At 36.2% G+C, this 25,188-nt stretch overlaps 1 protein-coding gene across 2 annotated transcripts in view; it reads left to right on the top strand.

Moving 5' to 3' along the window:
* Positions 1-14,375, top strand: part of GFPT1 (glutamine--fructose-6-phosphate transaminase 1) — a 65,745-nt gene extending 51,370 nt beyond the window's left edge. For both annotated transcript variants that reach the window (XM_027131895.1, XM_027131896.1), the window contains 5 exons: positions 11,119-11,233; positions 11,493-11,620; positions 12,574-12,741; positions 13,421-13,582; positions 14,219-14,375. In XM_027131895.1, the coding sequence (XP_026987696.1) occupies positions 11,119-11,233; positions 11,493-11,620; positions 12,574-12,741; positions 13,421-13,582; positions 14,219-14,263 (618 nt within the window). In that variant the 3' untranslated portion in view covers positions 14,264-14,375. The remainder of the gene's footprint in view (positions 1-11,118; positions 11,234-11,492; positions 11,621-12,573; positions 12,742-13,420; positions 13,583-14,218) is intronic.
* The last annotated feature ends 10,813 nt before the right edge of the window (positions 14,376-25,188 follow it).

Genomic DNA, 25,188 nt, shown 5'->3' with positions numbered 1-25,188 from the left:
GCATGTATGGGATGTGGGATCATACCACTGAATGGAAGCTATTGACTTATCTTTTTATTGAATCTTTCTTGATCTGTGAGCTGCCAGGGGACGTGCAGTTTTTTTTGATTTCTAATTGTATCATTCATGAAAACTTAAATTTTCCTCAATGTTTTATTATAATATTCAAACATACAGCAGAATTAAAAGAACTTTACATGAATACCTGTATACCCATCACCTAGATTCTGCCATTAACCTTTTTTCTGCAGCTTTATTGAGGTATGATCTTCATACCATAGTGTTCACCAATTTTAAGTGTATATGGTTTTAGTAAATTTGGCTGTTTATCACCACAGTCCAATTTTAGAAGACGTAATCACCTGAAAAAGTTCCTTTGTCCCCCTTTCCAGTCAATTCCCACTCCTACCCCTCTGCCTCAGCCTCAGGCAAGTATTGCTTTCTCTTGCTATATTATTTCATTTTCTAGAAATTTCTTATAAATGGAATTGTGTAATACATGTCTTTTGTATCTAGCTTCCTCCATTTAACAGGACGTTTTGAGATTTTCTCATGTGTTATTTGTATCAATAGTTTGTTTTTTCTCTGTAAGTCCTTTTCTAAAATCTTTTTGTTTTGAAATAACTGTAGATTTATAGGAAGTTGCAAAGATAGTAGAGAAGTCCATGTACTCTTTACCCAGGTTCTTCCAATGGTTACATCTTGTACAGGAAAAGAAGCATCTTTTTATAGTATATACTGTAATTCTTTAAAAAAAGGGCTCCCTGAAAAATTTTAGTATTATGGCAGCTTAGTCTTAGTTTAAATTTTCTTGGATTCTAAAGTAATTTTGTTTTCCTTAACTGCCATAGACATTCTGGGCTTGGAGTTATTTAAAAGTTTGGGGGTGTTTAGTTATAGATCATTTCTGAATGGCAAGTATAAGTTTATATGTTAATGGGTGACGAAAGAAATTCTAATTGATCCTGATCCCTGGGCTCCATGATAGGGCTAGCATAAGAATTCTATAATCTTGATGATTAATTCCCAACTTTGCCTGAAAAACTGTCAAGGTTAGAGAGATATTATTAAATTTCTCAGAATGTTTGACCGTAGATAATTTGATATTTCTGTAGAAATCGATGGGTATAACTGTGCAGACTCAGTAATTCTTGTATGTTATTGCAGGTGTTTAGAAGTTCACCACAGTACTGACTTTTGTTGATTTTTAAAAAAAAATAAACCAGTATAACTTTTAGTTTTGGCTGAATAAAAAGTAAAACCAAGTTGAAAAGTTCAGAGTCAGCATTGTCCTGGTAAATTCTTTCAAACCTCAGTAATTCTAAATGTGAGGTGTAGCTTATTTTTTTCATAATTGGTTGCCTGGTGTGTATTGATGAAATGAAAAACATGAAATTGGAAATTAAGCTGAATGCAATAGAAAAAATATGTGCATTAAAGTTACTCTGTTTAATATTTGCTTTTAAAAACCAGTGCTGAGATGTTTTAAGTCCAAACAAAGAAGCATACTCTGTAGAATAACATTTTTATTTATGGGCTGGAGGAACCAGAATACTCATTATCTGATCATTTTGGATTGGAAACAATTTAGGTATCCCAGGAGTCCACGATACTGGGTCTCTCCCTCTGTCCTGATAGTCTATTTTGTGATTAATTGGTTTATTGAAAAGTAAACTTCAGTAGAAAGAAGTAGACTGGGAAGGACTGGAACTTAGAATACAGGTATGATTGTTAGATTGGAGGCAAGGGACTGAAAATCCACTTTAGTGCTAAGGGGAAAAAAATCCCAGTCTGCCAGTGGAACACATAGGAGGAGAGGGACAGGTAGCTGTGGAGGAATGTATGAGCACCTGGTAGCTGGGAGGTGCAGCGAGAGGAAACAGGGAATCTAATTTAACTATTGGGAAGGTAAGGAGCATTAGCAGACTGTGATTTTATTGTACAGGAGGCTCATTATCCACATTATGACAGGAAAATATTCACTCATGACCTGATCCCTTATCCAGAGAAGAGTAGTAGAAATTCAGCATATAATCTATAAAAAAACCCCAAGATGAATTATTAAAGTTAAAATTATTCATAGCACTGTAGCTGACAATATCACGGTAATCCTAGTGATTAATAATAAAAATGTAAATAAAAACCTCAAATGCCTGGAACATAAAAACGTTTCTTTAAATAACTTGAGTTAGAACCATATCAGAATTGACATTTAAAAAGACTTATTAGAAAAAACAACTATAATGAACAATATGGGTAAAAATTTAGATAGTGTGGCCAGAGTGATTGAAGTAGGTTCATAGCATTAAATGCTTCAAAAAGAAAATGAACTGAGTATTGAACTCAAAAAGGTAGAAGAAGGAAACCCAATGAAGCAGAAGGAGGCAAATAATAGAGAAAAATGGTTGAGTGAACAGCAAAATAGAAAGCTTCAGGACCTTTATCTTGGTGGGCCTTAGCTGTTCTTCTGGAACCTTCCTAGGATTTTATCTGTATTACTGCAAAGCAAAAAAGGTGCCCTTAGAATCCTTCTCAACATAATGTTTCCCTGTGACAACCAGTAGGTAAGGATTGACTCTATATGAAACGTATTTGCTATCCCTATTCTAGAAGTTCTATCCAGTTTAGTAAGAAAAATTAAAACAGCAGGAAAGGAGGAAACAAATTCTTATTTGCAATTGATATGATTGACTACCTGTAGAACTTAAGAAAATCAAGTCAGAAACTTCTTAGAATGGATAAAAATTCATGTAAGGTGCTTTATAGAAAACATATATAAAATAAAAGACAGAGTAGTGAAAATCACTGATGCTGAACAGAAAAAAGAAAAGAAGAATGAAAAGAAATGAGGACAGTTTGAGAGACCTCTGCGATAACATCAAGTGTACTAATATTCGCAGTATAGGGGTTCTAGAAGGAGAAGAGAGAGAGAAAGGGGCAGAGAACATATCTGAAGACATAATAGCTGAAAACTTCCCTAACTTGGAAAAGAAATAGACATCCAAATCCAGAAGGCCCAGAGAGTCCCATACAGAACTTACCCAAAGAGGAAAACACCAAGACACATTGCGATTAAAATGACAAAAATTAAAGAGAAAGAGAGACTGTTAAAAGCATCAAGGGAAAAGCAAGAGATAACATACAAGGGAACTCCCATAAGGCTGTCAGCTGACCTTTAGCAGAAACCCTGCAGGCCAGAAGGGAGTGGCATGTTTTATTTAAAGCAATGAAAGGGAAAAACCTACATCCAAGAATACTCTAACCCAGGGGTCCCCAACGCCTGGGCTGTGGAGTGGTGCTGGGCTGTGGAACGGTGCCAGTCCATGGCCTGTTAGGAACCAGCTGCACAGCAGGAGGTGAGTGGCGGGCGAGTGAGTGAAGATTCATCTGCTGTTCCCATTGCTCCCCATCACTCACATTACTGCCTGAACCATCCCCCCCATCACTTGCATTACCTCCTGAACCCTCCCACCCCCCCACCCCCCACCCCCGACCGTGGAAAAATTGTCTTCCACGAAACCGGTCCCTGGTGCCAAAAAGGTTGGGGACCGCTGCTCTAACCAACAAGGCTCTTGTTCAGAATTGTTGGAGAGATCAAAAGCTTTACAGACAAGCAAAGGCTAAAAGAGTTCAGCACCACCAAACCAGCTCTACAAGAAATGTTCAGGAAATTCCTCTAAGCGAAAAAGAAATGGCTGCAACTAGAAACATGAAAATTATGAAGTGAAAAAGCTCATCAATAAAGGCAAACATACAGTAAAAGTAGGAAGTCATCCACCCACAAAGCTAGTAGAATGGTTAAAGACAAAGCAGTAAAGTCATATATGTCCACAATAAGCAGTTAAGGGATGCACAATACAGTTAAATGTAAAATATATCAAAAACAGTAATCATGAGAGGAGGAGGGTACAAATGCAGGGTTGTTAACATGCATTTGAAATTAAGAGACCAGCAACTTAAAACAATCACACACACACATATATATACATATTGCTATATAAAAACTTCACGGTAACCACAAACCAAAAATCTATAATAGATATAAACCAAAAAAGGCAAAAGGAATCCAAACAACACTAAAGATAGTCATCAGATCACAAGAGAACAAAACAAGAAAAAAGGAAAAAAAAAAAAAAAGACCTACAAAACAACCCCCAAACAAGTAACAAAATGGCAATAGCATACATATCATTAATTACCTTAGATGTAAATGGACTCAGTGCTCTAATCAGAAGAGAGAGTGGCTGAATGGATACAAAAGCAAGACCCATATATATGCTGCGTATAAGAGACTCACTTCAGATCTAAAGACACACACAGACTGAAAATGAGGGAATGAGAAAAGGAATTCCATGCAAATGGAAATCAAAAGAAAGCTGGGGTAACAATACTTACATCAGACAAGATAGATTTTAAAGACTGTTACAAGAGACAAAGGAGGACACTACATAATGATCAAGGGATTAGTCCAAGAAGAAGATTAAATGATTGTAAATATATATGTACCCAGCATTGGAGCACCTAAATACATAAAGCAAATACTAACCGACATAAAGGGAGAAATCAACAGTAACACAATAGTAGTAGGGGACTTTAACACCCCACTTACGTCAGTGGACCAGTCATCCAGACAGAAAATCAACAAGGAAACACTGGCCTTAAATGACACATTACACCAGAGGGACATAATTGATATGTGTAGAGCATTCCATCCCAAAGCAGCAGAGTACACGTTCTTTTTATGTGCACATGGTACATTCTCCAGGATAGATCACATGCTAGGCCACAAAACAAGACTTGGTAAATTTAGGAAAATTAAAATCATATCAAGGGACCTCCCTGGTGACGCAGTGGTTAAGGATCTCCCTGCCAATGCAGGGGACACGTGTTGGATCCCTGCTCTGGGAAGATCCCACATGCTGTGGAGCAACTAAGTCCGTGTGCCACAACTACTGAGCCTGTGCTCTAGAGCGTGCAAGCCACACCTACTGAGCCCACGTGCGTAGAGTCCGTGCTCTACAACAAGAGAAGCCACCACAATGAGAAGCCTGCGCACCACAGCAAAGAGTAGACCCCGCAACTAGAGAAAGCCTGCACGCAGCAGCAAAGACCCAACGCAACCAAAAATAAATTTAAAAAGAAATTAAAATCATATCAAGCATCTTTTCTGACCACTATGCTATGAGACTAGAAGTCAACTACAAGGAAAAAACTGCAGAAAACACAGATGAGGAGGCTAAACAACATGGTACTAAACAACCAGTGGATCACTGAAGAAATCAAAGAGGAAATGAAAAAATACCTAGAGTAAAATGCAAACAAAAACATGATGATCCAAAACCTTTGGGACGCAGCAAAAGCAGTTCTAAGTGGGAAGTTTATGGTGATACCTCAGGTATAAGGTATTCCTCAGAATACCTCAGGAAGTAAGAAAAAATCTCATATAAATAACCTAACCTTACACCTAAACAAACTGGAGAAAGAAAAAGCCCAAAGTTAGTAGAAGGAAAGAAAGCATAAAGATCAGAGAAGAAATAAAATAGAGACTAAAAAAATAATAGAAGAGATCAATGAAACTAAAAACTGGTTCTTTGAAAAGATAAACAAAATTGATAAACCTTTAGCCAGACTCATCAAGAGAAAAAGAGAGAGGGCACAAATCAGTAAAATCAGAAATGAAAAAGGAGAAGTTACAACCAACATTACAGAAATACAGAAGATCGTAAGAGACTACTACAAACAACTATATGCCAATAAAATGGACAACCTAGAAGAAATGGACAGATTCTTTGAAGATGTATAATCTCCTAAGACTGAGCCAGGAAAAATTGAAAATTTGGATAGACCAATTATCAGTAATGAAATTGAACCAGTAATTTTACAATTCCAAGTAAACAAAAATCTAGGACCAGTGGCTTCACAGGTGAATTCTACCAAACATTTAGAAAAGAGTTAACACCTATCCTTGTCAAAATATTCCAAAAAATTGCAGAGGAAGGAACACTGTCAAACTCATTCTGTTAGGCTGACATCACCCTGATACCAAAACCACACAAAGATATCACAAAGAGAAAACTATAGGCCAGTATCACTGAAAAACATAGATGCAGAAATCTTCAACAAAATATTAGCAAACCAAACTCAATGATACATTAAAAGGATCATACACCAGGATCAAGTGGGATTTATCCCAGGGATGCAAGAGTTTTTCAGTATCCAGAAGTCAATCATTGTGATACATCACAATAACAAATTGAAGAATAAAAACCAAGTGATCATCTCAATAGATGCAGAAAAAGCTTTTGGCAAAATTCAACATCCATTTATGATAAAAGCTCTCTAGAAAGTGGGCATAGAGAGAACCTACCTCAACATAATAAAGGTCATATTATGACAAACCCACAGCTAACATCATACTCGGTGAAAACCTGAGAACATTTCCTCTAAGATCAAGAACAAGACAAGGATGCCTGCTGTCAACACTTTTATTCAACATAGTATTGAAGTCCTAGCCACAGCAATCAGACAAGAGAAAGAAGTAAAAGGACTATAAATTGGAAAGAAAGAAGTAAAACTGTCACTGTTTTTGCAGATGACATGATACTATACATAGAAAATCCTAAAGATGCCACCAGAAAACTACTAGAGCTTTACAGTGAATTTGGTAAAGTTGCAGGATACAAAATTAATATACAGAAACCTGTTGCATTTCTATACACTAACAATGAACTATCAGAAAGAGAAATTAAGGAAATAATTCCATTTACCATCGCTTCAAAAAGAATAAGATGCCTAGGAATAAATATACCTAAGGAGTTACAAGACCTGTACTTTGAAAACTATAAGACACTGATGAAAGAAATTGAAGACAACGCAGATAGAAACATACTGTATTCTTGGATTGGGAGAATTAATATTGTTAAATGAACATACTATCCAAGGCAATCTACAGATTCAGTGTAATCCCTATCAAAATACCAATGCCATTTTTACAGAACTAGAGCAAGTAATTTTAAAATCTGTATGGAAGCACAAAAGGACTCCAATATCCAAAATAATCTTGGGAAAGAAGAACAGAGCTGGAGGAATCATGCTCCCTGACTTCAGACTGTACTACAAAGCTATAGTAGTCAAAACAGTATGGTGGTGGTACAAAAACATACACATAGAATAATGGAACAGAATAGAGAGCCAAGAAATAAACCCATGCACTTATGTTCAATTAATCTATGACAAAGGAAGCAAGACTATACAGTGGAGAAAAGTCAATCTCTTCAATAAGAGATACTGGGAAAACTGGACAGCTACATGTAAAAGAATGAAATTAGAACGTTCTCTAACACCACGTATAAAACTACACTCAAAGTGGATTAAAGACCTAAATGTAAGACTGGAAATCATAAAACTTCTAGAAACAAACATAGGCAGAATACTCTTTGACCTAAATCGCTACACTATATTTTTGGATCCTTCTCCTAGAGTAATGGAAACAAAAGCAAAAATAAACAAATTGGACCTAATTAAACTTAAAAGCTTTTGCACAGCAAAGGAAACCATCAGCAAAACAAAAAGACAACCTACTGAATGGGAAAAATATTTGCAAATGATATGACCAATAAGGGGTTAATATTTAAAATATATAAACAACTCATACAACTCAACATCAAATAAACAACTGAAGACCTGAATACAAAATTGGCCGAAGACCCGAATAGACATTTCTCCAAAGAGTACATGTAGATGGCCAGCAAGCACATGAAAAGATGCTCAACATCGCTAATCATCAGAAAAATGCAAATCAAAACCACAACGAGATACCACCTCACACTTATCAGAATGGCTATCACGAAAAAGAACACAAATAACAAATGTTGACAAGGATACGGAGAAAAGAGAACTCTCATACGCTTTCGGTGGGAATGTAAATTGATACAGCCACTGTGGAAAACAGTATGGAGAATCTTCAAAAAACTAAAAATAGAATTATCATATGATCCAGCAATTTCAGTTCTCAGTGTATATCTGAAGAAAATAAAAACACTAATTTGAAAAGATACATGCACCCCAATGTTCATAGCAGCATTATTTACAATTGCCATGATATGGAAGCAACCTAAGTGTCTACAACAAATGACTGGATAAAGAAGATGTGGTATTTATATATAATATCACACAATGGGCTACTACTCAGCCATAAAAAAAAATGAAGTTTTGCCATTTGCAGCAACAGGGATGGACCTGGAGGGCACTATGCTGGGTGAAATAAGTCAGGCAGAGAGAGACAAATACTGTGTGATGTCACTTACATGTAGAATCTAAAAAATACAACAAACTAGTGACTATAACAGAAAAGAAACAGAGTCACAGGTACAGAGAACAAACTAGTGGTTACCAGTGGGGAGAGGGAAGAGGGGTGTGGCAGTGGTATAGGGTGAGAGGATGAAGAGGTACAAACTATTGTGTGTAAAATATGCTACAAGGTAAAACATGGGGAATATAGCCAGTATTTTATAATAACTATAAATCGAGTATAACCTTTAAAAATTGTGAATCACTTTATTGTACACCTGTAAATTATATAATATTATACATCAATTATACTTAAATAAAAATTTTTTTAAATATACAAAAAGTTTTCTCTATAAACCGACAGTGACTACTTAGAAAAGTACGGGGGTGTGTGTTTGGAGGGGGGGAATTCTATTTTTCAATAGCTATAAAAAATACTTAAAAATAAGTCTACCAGGAAATGTGTAAGATATCCATAAATATTTGTCAAATAAATGAAAACTATATAACTCTTTAGACTTTCAAATTCCTAACAAATTTATAGAAATATGATGTTTCTGGATGGGAATATTGTTTTATAAATAAAATGACAAATCTGGGACAGAATCTATAGTCCTGCAGCATAGCTCCAGTGTATCAAAGAGCTTAGGCTACAGGAAATGTCTCAAACTTGACATTTGAGAGATAGGGTGGGGCGAAATGGAGGGAAAATTGTGTATTTATAAAAATAAAAACAACTTAACATCTTGCACTAAAATTAATTTCAGATGAATAAAAATGTAAAGAAAAAAGAGAAAAGGGACAATGGAAACAGAATTAAGAAAATTTAATAATGCTTAACTGATGTTAGGATGGAAGGACTATTTAAGCTTCAAAGCATGACATAAAGTTAAAAAATTAAAACTTCTGTGTGAATAAACACCATTGTAAAAGGTTAACCTAAACTGGGAAAATGTATTTGAAATGTAACAATAGAGACCTTTTTAAGACCAACTGAAAAGAAAACAAACCCAAGTCAAAAAACAAGTGAAGAATAATGAAATTAACTTTCAAAAGAGAAAACATAAATGGCTAACAAATATGAAAAATAATCTTAATTTTTTGGATTCAAGATATGTATGGTGAAGTAGTCATGAGAGTACATTGTCCAGCAGTCTAATGGTAAAAATTCGTTAAAAGGGTAGTTCTCAGTATTGCAAAGAATGTAGTAAAATAGGCATATCTCACATTCATATGTTGCTAACAGGAATCAAAATGGGCTTGGCAGTGAGACCGCAAGTTTTCAAATATTTACAGTCTGTAGCCTCCGAAAATAAATGTCTCTTAGTTCAAATTTTCATTAATGAAAAGTTTGTTTTGAGCCTGTATGTCAGGCATTATGCTGAATGCTTTACATTTGTTTCATTTAATTCTCATGATTATCTTGTAAGTACTATGTATCTTTAAGAGGTAGACCATCTGAGACCCAAAAGGGAAAAAACTGCTCAAGGTTATTACACACTAGTAAACAAGATAGAAAGCATTCTGTCTTGGGAAAGTGCTTGTGATGTTAATTAAGAATAAACACATGGGCTTCCCTTGTGGCTCAGTGGTTAAGAATCCGCCTGCCAATGCAGGGGACACGGGTTTGATCCCTGGTCCGGGAAGATCCCACATGCCACGGAGCAACTAAGCCCATGCACCACAACTACTGAGCCTGCGCTCTAGAGCCTGCAAGCCACAACTACTGAGCCCGTGTGCCACAGCTACTGAGCCTGTGTGCCACAACTACTGAAGCCTGTGTGCCGCAACTACTGAAGGCTGTGCACCTAAAGCCTATGCTCCGCAACAAGAGAAGCCACCTCAGTGAGAAGCCCATGCACTGCAACAAAGAGTAGCCCCTGCTCGCCACAACTAAAGAAAGCCCGTGCACAGCAATGAAGACGCAACACAGCCAAAATTAAGTAAATTAATTAATTGGTTAATGGAAAAAAAAAAAAGAATGAACGCACTTGGGGAATCCCCTGGTGGTCCAGTGGTTAGGACTTCTTGCTCCCATTCCAGGGGGCACGGGTTTGATCCCTGGTTGGGCAACTAAGATCCTGCAAGCCATGTAGCGTGGCCAAAAATAAAATTAAATTAAAGTAGAATAAAAAAAGAATAGCACAACTTATAAAATTACACCTACTAATAATTTTCTTAACAATATAAAGGAAAAAAATAGTAAAAATCGAAAGTAATTACAGTGTTATTAATAATATGTTATTAATGTAATTATTCCTACTAATAAGATTGAGGCTTATTCTTATTTGTATTTACTTTTCTACAGTTGAACTTTAAAAAAATTTTTAGCCAAAATTAAAAAAAAAAAAAGTAGTAAGAACAGGCAATAGACAAAAGTGAAAAATCAAAGAGAAAATTTTTTAAAAATCCAACAAAACCAGTGCAAGTACATTAAGGAGAGGCTTTTAAACCCTTATTTTTGATTTACATTCGAAGCTTATTTGGTTATGCACATGCAGATTTACTCTCTACTTACCTTCCTTTGGTTCATTTCTCTTCCTTTCTTGAGGGTACTGTATTAGGGATTTCATAAGCATCCACTGCATTAAAAGGAACTTATATTTGGTATTTGGAAATAAAGGTTAAGTTATTTGCTCAAATTCGGAAAAGGAGAACAGTGGTAGATTTCCTAAATACTGGTTTACTTTGCTGCTACTAATGCTGTTTTTTAAAAAATATGCACTTAAACCAGTGGGAATTTTTTTATTTTCGTCTTTTTAAATTAAAAATTCCAGCTTCTTAAAATACAACTGCAACTAATTCTTCTGCTTTTTTGTGGTATTTCAGGCATACACAAGCCAGTTTGTATCCCTTGTGATGTTTGCTCTTATGATGTGTGATGACAGGATCTCCATGCAAGAGAGACGCAAAGAGATCATGCTTGGATTGAAGCGGCTGCCTGGTATGAAGATACTCACACACTCTACTTGTTGTCTAAGGGGGTGGGAAATAAATGGGTGAAGCTGTGGCTTGTACCTATTTAGTCAGCAAGATCTTTTTACTTTACACCTGTGCGTTTAAAACCCCCACAGTGATAGCACAGAAGATTAGAAACGTTGGTCTTTTATCGGTTGCTACCCGTATGTTATTATTATTATTATTATATTGGTTTAGTTTATTGTTCTCTTTTCATAGATTTTGCTAATATTACTTCTTAACAGATTTAATTAAGGAAGTTTTGAGCATGGATGATGAAATTCAGAAACTGGCAACAGAACTTTATCACCAGAAGTCAGTCTTGATAATGGGACGTGGCTATCATTATGCTACTTGTCTTGAAGGGGCCCTAGTAAGTCTTCTCACTTACAATTTCAGAATGTTGACTTATGGACCTGGCACATAGCCATACTTTTATTTATTTATTTATTTTTAAAAATTTATTTATTTATTTATTTTTGGCTGCATTGGGTCCTCATTGCTGCACGCAGGCTTTCTCTAGTTGTGGCGAGCGGGGGCTACTCTTCGTTGTGGTGCATGGGTTTCTCATGGCGGTGGCTTCTCTTGTTGCGGAGCATGGGCTCTAGGGGGCGCGGGCTTCAGTAGTTGTGGCACACTGCTTCCGTAGTTGTGGCATGTGAGCTCTACAGCACAGGCTCAGTAGTTGTGGCACACGGGCTTAGTTGCTCCACGGCATGTGGGATCTTCCTGGACCAGGGCTCGAACCCGTGTCCCCTGCATTGGTGGGCGGATTCTTAACTACTGCACCACCAGGGAAGTCCCAGTCATACTTTTAGACTGAATGAAATAGGTGGAAGTTTTACAAAAGTGGCTTTATATTTATGCATTCTGATTTGTTTACCTTGAGGTATAACAAAGTATAACAGAATACTTAATTCAAAAGTGAAAATCAAGAAGAGTACATTTTAGCATGATACCGTGGGTTTAGCAAGGAACTTGGGTTATTTTTTTGTCCAAATATGAATAAAATAAATATTAAGTTCTCTAGGTGTGAGATTTAATTGAGGTCAAATATGAAGCAATTGGGAGATCAGTTACAAAGAAATATGAGTACATTCATGATAGTCTAAACTTCAAAAAGCCCTTGTGGACTTCCAGATAGTTGTTGACATTATATTTAGAAATAACGATCAGTTAACCTGTTAGCTATATTTGCACATCAGTGATCCTTTAATACTTTTGGATAAATAGACAGGGACTTCAGACATCAGATGTCTTGTGTAATATTTAAAGAATGGGTTTTTGAAAAACAGACTGAAGACTAATCTAGTTTCTTCCTATTAGAAAATCAAAGAAATCACTTACATGCACTCTGAAGGTATCCTTGCTGGTGAGTTGAAACACGGCCCTCTAGCTTTGGTGGATAAGTTGATGCCTGTCATCATGATCATCATGAGAGATCACACCTATGCCAAGTGTCAGAATGCTCTTCAGCAGGTGGTTGCTAGGCAGGTAAGTCAGGAGCTGCTGTGAGGACACCTTGGGGGGTTAAGAGTTGGGTCACTAAAGCTTATTTGAATTTTATGACATTTAAAGTGATAGACCAGTACCCATCAGGTGGCTTACAAAACATGCTTAGGTTTCCATGTGAGTAATCTGAGATACTCAGGAGTTTTGACAGGACCTAGCTCATAGTTCTCATAATACCAGAACCAAGATCAAAAATGAGGTCTTGGTCTCCAAGTCCTGTCTTCTTCAATTAGTGTATGCTGTTCTTAATTTAATATTCTTAAATGTGTATTTCAGGAGAAACTAGATTTTACATGAATATTACTGGTGCTGTGCTTAATGGAGTTTTCTTCAGATCATTTGGCTTTGTATGTAAATTTCCAAAGATGTTAGTCTCTAGTCACAATGTAGTGGTTACACACTTGGGCTTTGAAGGCAGGTAGTCCTAGAATTAAGTACCAAGCCTGGTATTTCTTAGTTGTGTGAGTTTAAGAAAGCACTGAATCTTACAAAGCTTCTGTTTCCTTGACTGTGAGTGAGACTTACCACATGGGATTGTGAGTTTAAATAAGCCTATGTCAGTGAGGCCACGTGTGAATCGTGCAGTGCAAAATTTGCACGCTCATGTGTTACAGCCCTGCTTTTGCTTAACCAGTGATTGCGAGTGTGATTTCTTTCCCAGGGACGGCCAGTGGTGATCTGTGATAAGGAAGACACTGAGACCATTAAGAACACAAAAAGAACAATCAAGGTGCCACACTCAGTGGACTGCCTGCAGGGCATTCTCAGCGTGATCCCCTTACAGTTGCTGGCCTTCCACCTGGCTGTGCTGAGAGGCTATGATGTAAGTGGTGGACCGCTTTGGTCTGGCTTTTCACCCTGGTACATTTTGATAGTTTCCTTCTAAATTTTTAGCAATAGAATTTGAGAATTCCCTCATACATATCTCTGTCACTTGTTATATTTCCATGGCCCAATGTGTAGGTTACATCCTAACATTTTCATACCCATGGACTTGAAGGAAACTTGGACGTCACCTCCATGACTGGAGATTACCTGTTTTCTTTCTGTGTTTCTTAATGAGGTAGCTATTGGAAATTCTTTATTTGGGACTTTCTCACACACTGTAGGACTCTCAGCATTCCTGGTCCCTCATTCATTGTGACAACCAAAGTGACAATCAAAACATCTGCTCTTAGACGTTTCTAGTGTCCCCTGAGAGGGATGCCACCTCATAGAGGACCACAGGAGTTTTTCATGTGCCGAACTGGCTCCTATGGAATTCTTTTTCCTGATTTCAAGTCTTTTAAAGATATATTACTATATTTTCTAATCTAATTCTTTGTAGTCTATAGTAAAGATGGTTAATGAACATGTTTTCTGTTTTTTATAATCAAAAATAATTTGCTTATAGCCATTTACCCCCCCCCCAATATCTGTATAATCTCTCAAAAATTGCTGGGTTTTTTTTTTTTTGCAGGTTGATTTCCCGCGGAATCTAGCCAAATCTGTAACCGTAGAATAAGGAACATCTGAAACTGGGCAATTAAGCAACACAAGACACCTTTTGTATTTAAAACCTTGATTTAAAATATCACCCCCTAAGCCTTTTGTAGTAAATCCTTATTTATATATCAGTTATAATTATTCCATTCAATTTGTGATTTTTGTGAAATTACCTCATATTTTCCCAGTAATTTGTGAGGGAGTTTGAATAATGGAATCTATATTGGTATTGGTGTCAGAAAGAGATTAAGCTCTCATTTTCATTAAAGGATGCTGAGTGTTGGATTTCCGGTCCCTCCACTTCAATCTGAGAGGCGGCCAGTGAAAGAGTAGTGCATTTAATTGGAATATTTAAAGCCAACAGCAATGTACTTGGACATTTAATTCAGTTATAAAGAGAAGATGCTGTGATTTATTTGGAAATTTGTTTGTGATTTTGTTTTTAAATCAAACTGTAAATCTTAAAAACTGCAAACTTTTCTTTGTGGGATTTCTAGTTGTTAACCTTAGTCTCTCAAACTCATTGCCTGTTATCTGTATGTCAAGGTATCTTAGGAAGATACATAGTATAGCAGTGTGTTGGTTTTCTCCAGCCCTTGATAGAAAATACTTGCACAATTTCATAGCACAAACTTTAAATTTGAGCTGCTTTGTACAATTGACAATATGATTTTAAGTTTGAAGATGGGATACGTACATGTTGTATATCCTACTCCTTGTTTTTTCATGTCCTGAAAGTGGTTTTTAATTTCCTCATATCTGTAGTTTTTTTTTTTTAATTACTGCTGAATGACATTTTATCTTATTCTTTGAAATCACCACACAGAGTTGCTATCAAATGTCTCAATACCAATATATTCAGAATTCTCTTCAACTTTGTCCCAGAGAAGAATTACCTGCAGTTAATTTTAACTTCTCTCACTGCCTTGTTGCATCAAACTGGTAGTACCTTTGTGCCAATTTGGAAGCCCCTTGCAGTTGTTTGGAAGATTTACAAGTCTTTTGACTAATCATTTGACTCTAAATGTATACGATGGGCTAGAATTAGAAAAAGCTATATGCTTTACACTGATACTAATGAAGGATTATATAAAATTTAGTATTACTTTCTAGGAATTTTTCTCTCTGTATATTCTGTTCTACCCCTGAAAAATATTTAGGAATGAAGAAGATATAAATAATACTGAGGTGCCTTCAGCTAGCTAGTGTCAGAAATGGAAACTTACAATTTAGATTTAAAAATTTAAAGTGGAGTATTAGCTTGACACCCAAAAAGTTGTGATAATTTCTTCACGGGGCTTTTTTTGGCCACACCTTGGGCGTTACAGGATAGTGTGTTTATGTTTTGGTTAAGTCCTTCTCTTTCTAAAGTTTTCACTTTTAAATTGTGAAGGTAAGATATTTAGTATAATTAAGTAAGCTCAGTCTTTTCCTTTTTCTGTGTTTGAACTTCTTGATGAGGTTACGATTTTCTAGTAGCTAGAATTCTGAGAAGCATAGAATTCTGGAAGAGTTCATAGAGAAGAGAAGCATAGAATTCTGCCTTGTGTTAGGGTTAGAGAAAGAATTGGCATATTTTGAGGTAATTCAGAAGGACTCTTAGATTAAGACTAGAAACCTGTTTAAAATGAAATAGGATTACTGTTCACATCTGTATAGCTACTATAGCTATATTTATCTATTTTAATTGTTTCTAATATTATTTTGTGTAGGCCTGCTAGTTTTAGTATGTGTGTAGTATCATTCTTATGTTATATTAGCATTTTATGCACATGATTTATATGGATTTGTAACATTTCCAAAGTTCAGATTAGCTTTCTAAGTGAAACTGATATGTGAAATCAATCATTAATTTTCAGTCTCTGTTTCCTCTCCCTCTCCGTGTGTGCGTGTTTGGTGTGTCTGTCTGTCTTTCTCTAGCTCTCAAGCACACATATACACTTCAGGCTAGGGTAAGTTCTAAACCAAATCTCAAAAACCAATAGTGAGAAAAAAAAAGTGGTATTTTCCAAACAAACGGGGCTTCCATTCCCTACCCCTTCTTCTTGCTCCCTACCCTGTTTAGCGTAGTGATGTTTAGATGCTTTTATGAATTATGAACACAAAAAATACTGTAATGAGGCAAACTGCTAATAAGTGCGGATGCTCAGTTAAAACCAGTATAATACAGGATAAGAAAATCTGATTTTTCCAGAAAGATATTCTACAAAAGGAGTCCTTTCTGTCAAAATTCTTTCTTGTAGTACATTTAAAATTTAAATTCACTCATGTATAACTTAGAGTTCCTTACCGCAGGTCATGAGCCCTTTGTAGGCCAGAGGTCATGTTAGCATCTAACACATGGCCAAGTACACGATTGTAACTTGGGCATCAGTCAGCTTTTCTGTCTTTTTAAATCACCTATGCCATAGGAATAGATGGTAGGAGGAAAATTAATGTTAACTGTTTTTAGTTTGTTATAACTCTGTCAACACCCTATTATGGGAAAGTCACTGTGCTAGAAACTGAAAAATACATCCTGTTTAAAGCAAAGTCCACTTGTCCCCAGATGGACTCATCACTCGTGGAGACTAGGATCATTGGAAGGCACAGGGTGAGAGAGTAGAAAAATGAAGTTGAGCTGTTAAATGTTGTGAGTGGATTTGTTCACTTAAATCATGGTCCAAGTTTTGGTGCATATCATGTTCCTAAGAGGTGAAGTGCATTTTGTAGAGTAAGCTGTTATCACAGGCTGTAGATCCGTGTGTCTGTGGTACTGTAAGGAACAGCAGTCGTTAGATTCAAAGGTGAAAACAGTCAAGCATCACAACTAAAAGGGAACTGACACAGTGTGATGTGCAGATGGGGCTGTTAGAGTGCTAATAAAGATTTTCTCTCTTAGGTTCTTAGGAAATTGTTTCCGAGATGACATTGTCTTATCCTTTTGAATACAGGTCTCTTGACCTGAGTTAATTATGAGGATGAGAGGAAAAGAACCCCTTTTTAGCTCCTTGGTAGCATTCCTTTGACACATTTCTATAACTCTTCAAAGAAGGAAAACCAGCTGAAATGTTTGCTTTAACAAACATATTTTAAGAAGTCCTTTGGGATCAGTTTCCTCTCTCTCTTTTTTTTTTTAAATTAGGATATATACTATAGCAATAAAAGGGAACGACTAATGTTAATTACTTATTGTATGCTACAACTTAAGTGACTTTTCTAAAAAGCACAATGTCGTTGAAACTATTTATTTAAAAAGAATTCAGAGCTCACATTGAATTTGTGAAGGCCAAAGAAATTGAAGGGAGTGGTAAAGAAAGATAAAGAAGTCTTATATCCACATATTTAGTAGATGTTGTGTACCAGAATACCAGGTGGTGTTTTACCTGCGAAAACATATTTCAGATTACTTTCTTTGTTTTTAGTGTTAGAGCCTCAGGTTTAAAAGTTTTAACAATTAAATCATTTTTTCCCCACAATATTTAAAGATTGTTAATCTATCAGTATTTCCCTAGCTTGATGAATTTAACTGTATCTTTAGATCTGTGACATGATAACCAGTAGGAATGGTAATATTAGCTTTGAACCAATAGTATCCAGGGTTAAAATAAAAATCATAGTTAACTAGCAAAACCGTAAAGTTATGCCATATTAACTTGTGAGTCTGTAATAGCTTGATATCAATGTTATGGAATATGCCATAAATAATGGCTAACAAGAACTTTTTAGGAAATTCTCAAATTACCTTTCTTACTACACTAGTTTTCAGAATGAATATAGAAGTGATCCTGTTAGCTTTTTAAAACTGCTCTGCAGTTAATTTTTATTTTTTGCTTAAATAAAACTTTCAGTATTTGTTTAAATTATATTTCTTGTGAGCTAGAAATTTTAGAATCATCCTGCCTTTGTTTCAGTTTTCTCTTCTTCAAGATGAATGTTTAGTTTACTGAGCCAGTTGGTCATTTCTTCCTCATGTCTTCTGAGTCCAGTGACTATAATTCTGAACTGTGAATAAGTTACCAAAAACTTGCTGAGAATTGCATTTTGAAGCAATTTGCCAATATTTGAAGTGTATACATGTTTGTCATTGTGTTAAAGATTGTATTGTACTAAGAATGTAGCCAATGTTTACTTTAGTTGTTGGTGAACATTTTTGATGCTAAAAGTTTATTCATTACTGTTGCTTTTAAAAAGAAGAACTATTACATAAATATATTTAAAAGTCACGTCTTCACTCCAACTTCCCAATTATTTAAAAAGGATTGTTAGATAAAACAAAGGCTCTACTTTTTCTGATGTTATACTCTGTAAATATTATACTTTCTCAAGTCTTTTAGAACTTTTTGTGACACTATGTTGTTTTTAGCAGATTTACTAAAATTTGGGTATATGCAGTGATCAGCAACTTTGTTTAAGTGAATTGATAGTTGCAAAAGAAGGATATTTAAGATGGGTGAATAGCAAGAACAGCATATACTCCAAATCTAAAGTTTCTGTAGTATCTGGCAATCTCTTAATCATTGAACAAAGAGTCCTTTTACAGGATCCTTTTATAAACAGAAAGCTAAAATCTCTATCCCTAGTGCTTACAGCACTTGCTGTGTTTTGCAGGAGACAGAGTTATGCCAGGGTGGTTTGAATGAATAGATGTGCTGTGTTGCCGTCCCATAGAATTGAGCCCAATCTCTCCTCTCTCTTTCACTCTGTGTTGCTCTGCAGCAAAGCCCAGATCCACACCAGCATGGATCATTTTTTCCACAGGCCACATTTTTTTACGTAAAATTTAGCTTTACTCCTAGTGAAAGGTTTTCTTCAGATTCTCTTCAGTTCACTATCAGTAAGTATTTACCGAGTGCATATTAAAGGCCAAGAAATAATCTCCCTAAAAATTAAGAGGCCACTTTTCATTGAAGTGGATTTGAGGAAAAATAAGTTCTTTAATTTTTTGGGTGAAGGAAAGAAGTCCTTAAGTTTCTCCCATTAATCTGAGGTTAAGTTGTTCTATCTAATTTAAAAAAATGATGTAGAAGCTTTATTAGTTTAACAAGCATCCTGGAGATAAAAAGTAATCTTGTAGGCTTCTCTGGTGGCGCAGTGGTTGAGAGTCCGCCTGCCGATGCAGGGCACACGGGTTCGTGCCCCAGTCCAGGAAAATCCCACATGCCGCGGAGCGGCTGGGCCCGTGAACCGTGGCCGCTGAGCCTGCGCGTCCGGAGCCTGTGCTCCGCAACGGAAGAGGCCACAACAGTGAGAGGCCCGCGTACCGCAAAAAAAAAAAAAAAATCTTGTAATAATATACAGAGAAGTTGCCAGGTTATAGGTCATTTAACCAGCTGACCCCTCCCCAGGAAGTGTATATGTAATAAGATAAATTTATTATTCTCTTTTTGGTTAGCATGTACACAAGAGATTATTTCCAAGGTTGAAAAGACATATTTGTGAACTTCATATTAACATGATTCATTGACTCAAAACGCCAAGGTTCACACATGTATTTCTTATAGAGAATGCTGTTATGTAGCCATATTTCCTTTTTCATATTTCAAAAAATTTTTGATATGGAATATGGATGTGTAATTGAAAATATGGAATAAAAAAACAGAGCTTGTAAACAATTGGAGAGGTGCACTCTGGATAGAATTATAGTTATTTCCTTCCCATTCATTTATCAATCTGCCTTTGTATATGTTTATATAAAATTAAAAAGACTTTATGCCTGTTAGAATGAAAGCAATTGGCATGCTTTCATATGCTCTTAATTTCTGCAGTTTAGCGACCGATTGCATTATTTCTAACAATGCGAATAAGGTACATTGTGGAACTCACAGCTATTGCACACCCAGGGGATGTTTAGAGGTTAATTTTTGCCTCCATCACTTAGCTCTGTATGCTTTGAAATGGAGATAAATATGGTGAGGTCTTAGAAGGAAAATGGCCAGAATTCCCAAAGCCTGGAATATAGGTAAATACTCATTGAGAGTTCTAGATGCACTATACCTAAAAGTCAAATGATCACTTGTTCTTAACTAATATATTCTTAATTTGTGAGACCCAAAGGTTGACATCCGTTAGTTTTAGATTGTCGTGCAATAGCCAGCGTGCAAAGGTCTAGATGTGTCAGGATCACTACAGTTTGTTTCTGCCAACGGCCCCTTTCAGGTGACACTGTTGTTGGCATTAAGAAAAGCCAGTGTGGCGTCAGTCAAGGATGTTTTACTATGGCAAGTTCAATGTGAGACGGACTCGTTAGAAAGCTTTGTCTTCAAATAATGCCCCTAACTGGGATGGAAAATAGTCTGAGACGATAAAGACTTTCAGTTTCTAGGTAATCAAAATTGCATTAAATTCAGGTTTCTTTGTTAGACTTGAATGTATCTAGCCAGTGTGATTTATGGGGACTTCTGGTTGTTGTTGTTTTTTCCTATTTACTTTGTACATAGAGTTGTTTTGAAATATTGAGCACATTTGCTTTGAATTTTATCTCTTGCTTTCTGTTTTGTATTTGTCGTTTGAATAAAATTATAAACCCAATATTGATTTTATTCTTAATTCACTTTTACTGCTGCTATGGAGAAACCTAGGAACTGTGGGAGATCTTCGTAGGATTTCTGTCTTATGTTCTTGGTTATTAACTTGGAATCATGTGTTACTGAAGTTCAAAGCATTTCTTTCTTTGAAAGAAACAAAAAATTAATTTTAAAACTTCTTCATATAGGTAGTCTTTTTCTGTGCTTTAAGTGAAGTGGAAAAATATACTGGCCTCTGAGCGCAGAATTCACTTTACTGACACAACGTTAGTAACTTAAGTACTTTGAGTTGTTTTCTTAGCAGAGACAGATTTATATCAGTTTATTTGCAAATTCCTGGTTGTTCCTGTGACAGAACACAGGAATGAAGGGCAGTGACTGAGATTCCCCAAGATAGAGACAAGTTAGCTGCCTTACAGACACATTGGTCTCTTCAATTTGACCTTCCCAAAGTGTGATGTTCTTAAGTTATTGGTTCTCGACTCCTTTGGGCTTAATATGCTGAGATGAAGTAAGGGCAGCTCTGAGAATGTTGACAATCACCCTATCAGAAGATAGGGCTGCTTTTTAATGTTATTTTTAAAATTAAAGAATCTATAATGGCTTGGCTTTTGCTCAAATAGGATGCCTCAAAATTTAATCATTATTTAAATAGATATTCTCTTCACAAAAATTTAACAGCCAAGTCTTTCTTTTCTTGTCAATCTTAACCTTGTGCTGTCCAGTGTACTGGGTACACCAGGTACACAGATCATATGAAACGGGACCCATGGACAGATGAACTCAGCGTAAACAACATATATCTCTGTGTGCCTGCCATAGCAGTTGCTTAATAAAATACTTGCTGACCTAAGTTATAGTCTAAGTAGCATTTTTTCCCCTTATTTTTTCTTTCAGTGCCTTTACTTGCTGAGTTAGAGTTTGGTCAAGAAACTGTAAATCACTACTGGCATTTCCAGTAGGAAAGGATTTAATAGGGAGAATTGGGTTTACACAGCCATTAATTCTGGGAAATGCAGATCAGGGAGGGCACTGTGAAATCTGCCAGTGTAGGAATTGCAGCGAGCTACTGTCGGTGATCTCAGCTGTCCAAAGCATCGGGGTGGATGACTGTCAGGAAGATATTGGTGAGTCCCACATCAGCTATCTGATGCCCATTAGTCTGTTTGCAGTTGCCACTAGAGAATAGTATTTTTACTTCTCTTTTCCCTTCCAAATTGTGCACAAATGGCTCTCATTGGTGAAATCTAATTGTATCTCTGTGTACAGGTATCCAGTAGAGGGGAGAATTTAGAAGGGTGAGGATAGTACAGAATATTGAACAGATGTTGTCCATCACAGTTCACCCTTTGGAATACACAGCATCTATACTTACCTTTGTATCCATGTTTAAATTTCCAAAGAAGAACAAAAAGAATATCATGATTCTGCCTGATACACAGCAACTATCCCTGTTGAAACAAAGATGCAGTCACCTTCCCCAGAAAAGGAGATACATTTCATGAATTTCTCTATCCATCTCTGTGTGATGTTTATTCCTTTTCCTTAAAAACAATCCCCCTTGTTATGAAAGTCTTATGTAGTCTTAAGTAGAATAATTGGAAGGAGAAGGGGGAAAAGTTGATTTATTACATAAATAAATGTGTGTGTGTGTATACACATATATATATATATATAAATATATATAATTGTGCAGGGACACGGGTTCGAGCCCTGGTCCGGGAACATCCCCACATGCTGTGGAGCAACTAAGCCTGTGTGCTACAACTACAGAGCCTGCTCTCTAGAGCCCGCGAGCCACAACTGCTGAGCCTGCGCCCTAGAGCCCGCGAGCCACAACTACTGAGCCTGCGTGTCACAACTACTGAAGCCCGTGCACCTAGAGCCTGTGCTCTGCAACAGCAGAAGCCACCGCAATGAGAAGCCTGTGCACTGCAATGAAGAGTAGACCCCACTCACTGCAACTAGAGAAAAAGCCCATGTGCAGCAACAGAGACCCAGCGCAGCCAAAAATAAATAAATTTTAAAAAAAAGGAAGATGCAAAAATATATTACCTAATCAACAAAAACTGGGGCTCTCACTAAAGGATCTCTCAAACGCTAAGGTGAGGGGAAAATGATCCCAGAAAGATTTGAGATGCAACATAAATGAATGGTGAGCAAAGAAACACTGAAATGAGGGTAAATCCAGAGCACTGACTGTCCAAAACAGTAATAATAATTTTTTAAATTTGAGAAGCTATAGAACAATCCATGATAAAATGCTAGACAATAATATAAGTTGGGAGTGGGGGAGCATGGTTAAAACATAGTAAGTCCCTTTTTATTATGTGAGAGGAGGGTAAAGATAATAACTTTGGATTTTGTTAAGTTAAATATATGCATGTTAACATTTTTATGATATAGGGTATAGTTTCCAAAGTGATAGGAAAAAAATAGAATTTGGGAAATATATCCAAATACATTGGTAATAAACAATGTAGGAGACATTTAAAACAGGGACAGAGAAAAGCTGAATGTGAAAATGTTCACTAGGCAAATCCTAATTCATGGAAAATTGAGGGAGCTATAATAATATAAGATAGATTTTAAATAAAAAACGTTAGTTGAAAATTGCGCAGCTGCTATGGAAAACAGTATGGCAGTTCCTCAAAAAGTTAAACATAGAACTACCATATGATTCAGCAATTCCATTCCTAGCTATATACTCAATAGAACTGAAAACAGGGACTCAAGCAAATACTTGTATGCCGATGTTTATAGCAGCATTATTCACAATAGCCAAAGGGTAGAAACAACCTAGGTGTCCATTAACAGGTGAATGGATAAACAGAATGTGACAAATACATACAGTGGAATATTATTCGGCCATAGAAAGGAATGAAGTGTTGATACATTCCAAAACACGGGTGAACCTTGAAAACATGGTAAGTGAAATAATTAGACACAGAAGGACAAATATTATATGATTCTGCTTATGAAATATCTAGGCAAATTCATAGAGACAAAGTATTAGATTAGAGGTTAACAGGGTCTGGGGGAAGGATGAATGGATAGTTATTGCTTATGGGTAGAGAGTTTCCATTTGGGGTGATAAAAAATTTTGAAAATAGACAGTGATGGTGATTTCACAGCATTGTGAATGTAATTGATACCACTGAATTATTCACTTAAAAATGGTTAAAATGCCGAACTTTGTTATATATATTTTACCGCAATAAATTTATATTTACATCTTTATTGGATGTATTATAAATTTATTTATAATTGCTTTACAATGGTGTGTTAGTTTCTGCTGTATAACAAAGTGAATCCGCTGTACGTATACATATATCCCCATATCCCCTCCCTCTTGAGCCTCCCTCCCACCCTTCCTATCCCACCCCTCTAGGTCATCACAAAGCATCGAGCTGATCTCCCCGTGTGATGCAGCTGCTTCCCACTCGCTATCTATTTGACATTTGGTAGTGTATGTCAGTGCTACTCTCTCACTTCGTCTCAACTTCCCCTCCCTGCCATGTCCTCAAGTCTGTTCTCTACGTCTGCGTCTTTATTCCTGCCCTGCCACTAAGTTCGTCAGTACTATTTTTTTAGACTCCATATATATGCGTTATATATATGCATAACGGTATTTTTCTCTTTCTTATTTCACTCTATGACGGACTCTAGGTCCATCCACCTACAATAAAATTAAAATTAGAAAAAAAAATCCATAGACAGATTTTTTATCATGTAATAATAAAAGTTTTAATTCAACCGGTATTGTAAGGCTTTTTAGTTTTTGCTAAATGGTGGATGTGCCTTTGTATCTCATTATGGTTTTACCTTGTGCTTCCTTGATTACTAATGAGTTGAGTGTCTTTTTTTATGCTTATTGACCACTTTCTTTTTTTTTTCTTTTTGTAAAGTGTCTGATCAAGTCTTTTGAAAATCAGTTTTTGAAAACTGGATGATCTATTGTTTACTCTTTAATTTATAGGAGCTCTTTATATATCCTGGATTCTGGTTCTTTGTTACGTGTATTGCTATTGTCTTCTCTCACTTGTGATTTCTCTTTTCATTTTCTTTTTGGTATCATATAGAAATTCTTGACTTTAACATAGTCAAATTTATCATTATTTTCCCTTTATGGTTTGTGTTTTTATGTGAATTGTTGGATAAATCCTTCTTCCTAGGTCATAAGTATATTCTCCTGTATTGTCTTCTAAAACCCTTACAAGCTTTGTTTTCATCCTTGGATTAAAAATCCTTAGATTTTTAGTTCACCTGGAATTAGTTCTGAGTTTGGTGTGGGGTAGGGATTCATTTTAAATTATTTTTATGTGGATGCCATAATTCCCTGCACTATTTACCAAAACACTCACCCTTTCGCAATTTCCCTGCAATGCCACCTCTTATATCAAGTGTTCACATGTGTGGATCTGTTTCCATGGGCTAT

Source organism: Aethalodelphis obliquidens, unplaced genomic scaffold (assembly GCF_003676395.1).
Source record: "Aethalodelphis obliquidens isolate GAN/ISIS:26980383/991018 unplaced genomic scaffold, ASM367639v1 scaffold40, whole genome shotgun sequence".
Taxonomy (NCBI): domain Eukaryota; kingdom Metazoa; phylum Chordata; class Mammalia; order Artiodactyla; family Delphinidae; genus Aethalodelphis; species Aethalodelphis obliquidens.
This window is presented reverse-complemented; position numbering and strand designations above follow the sequence as displayed.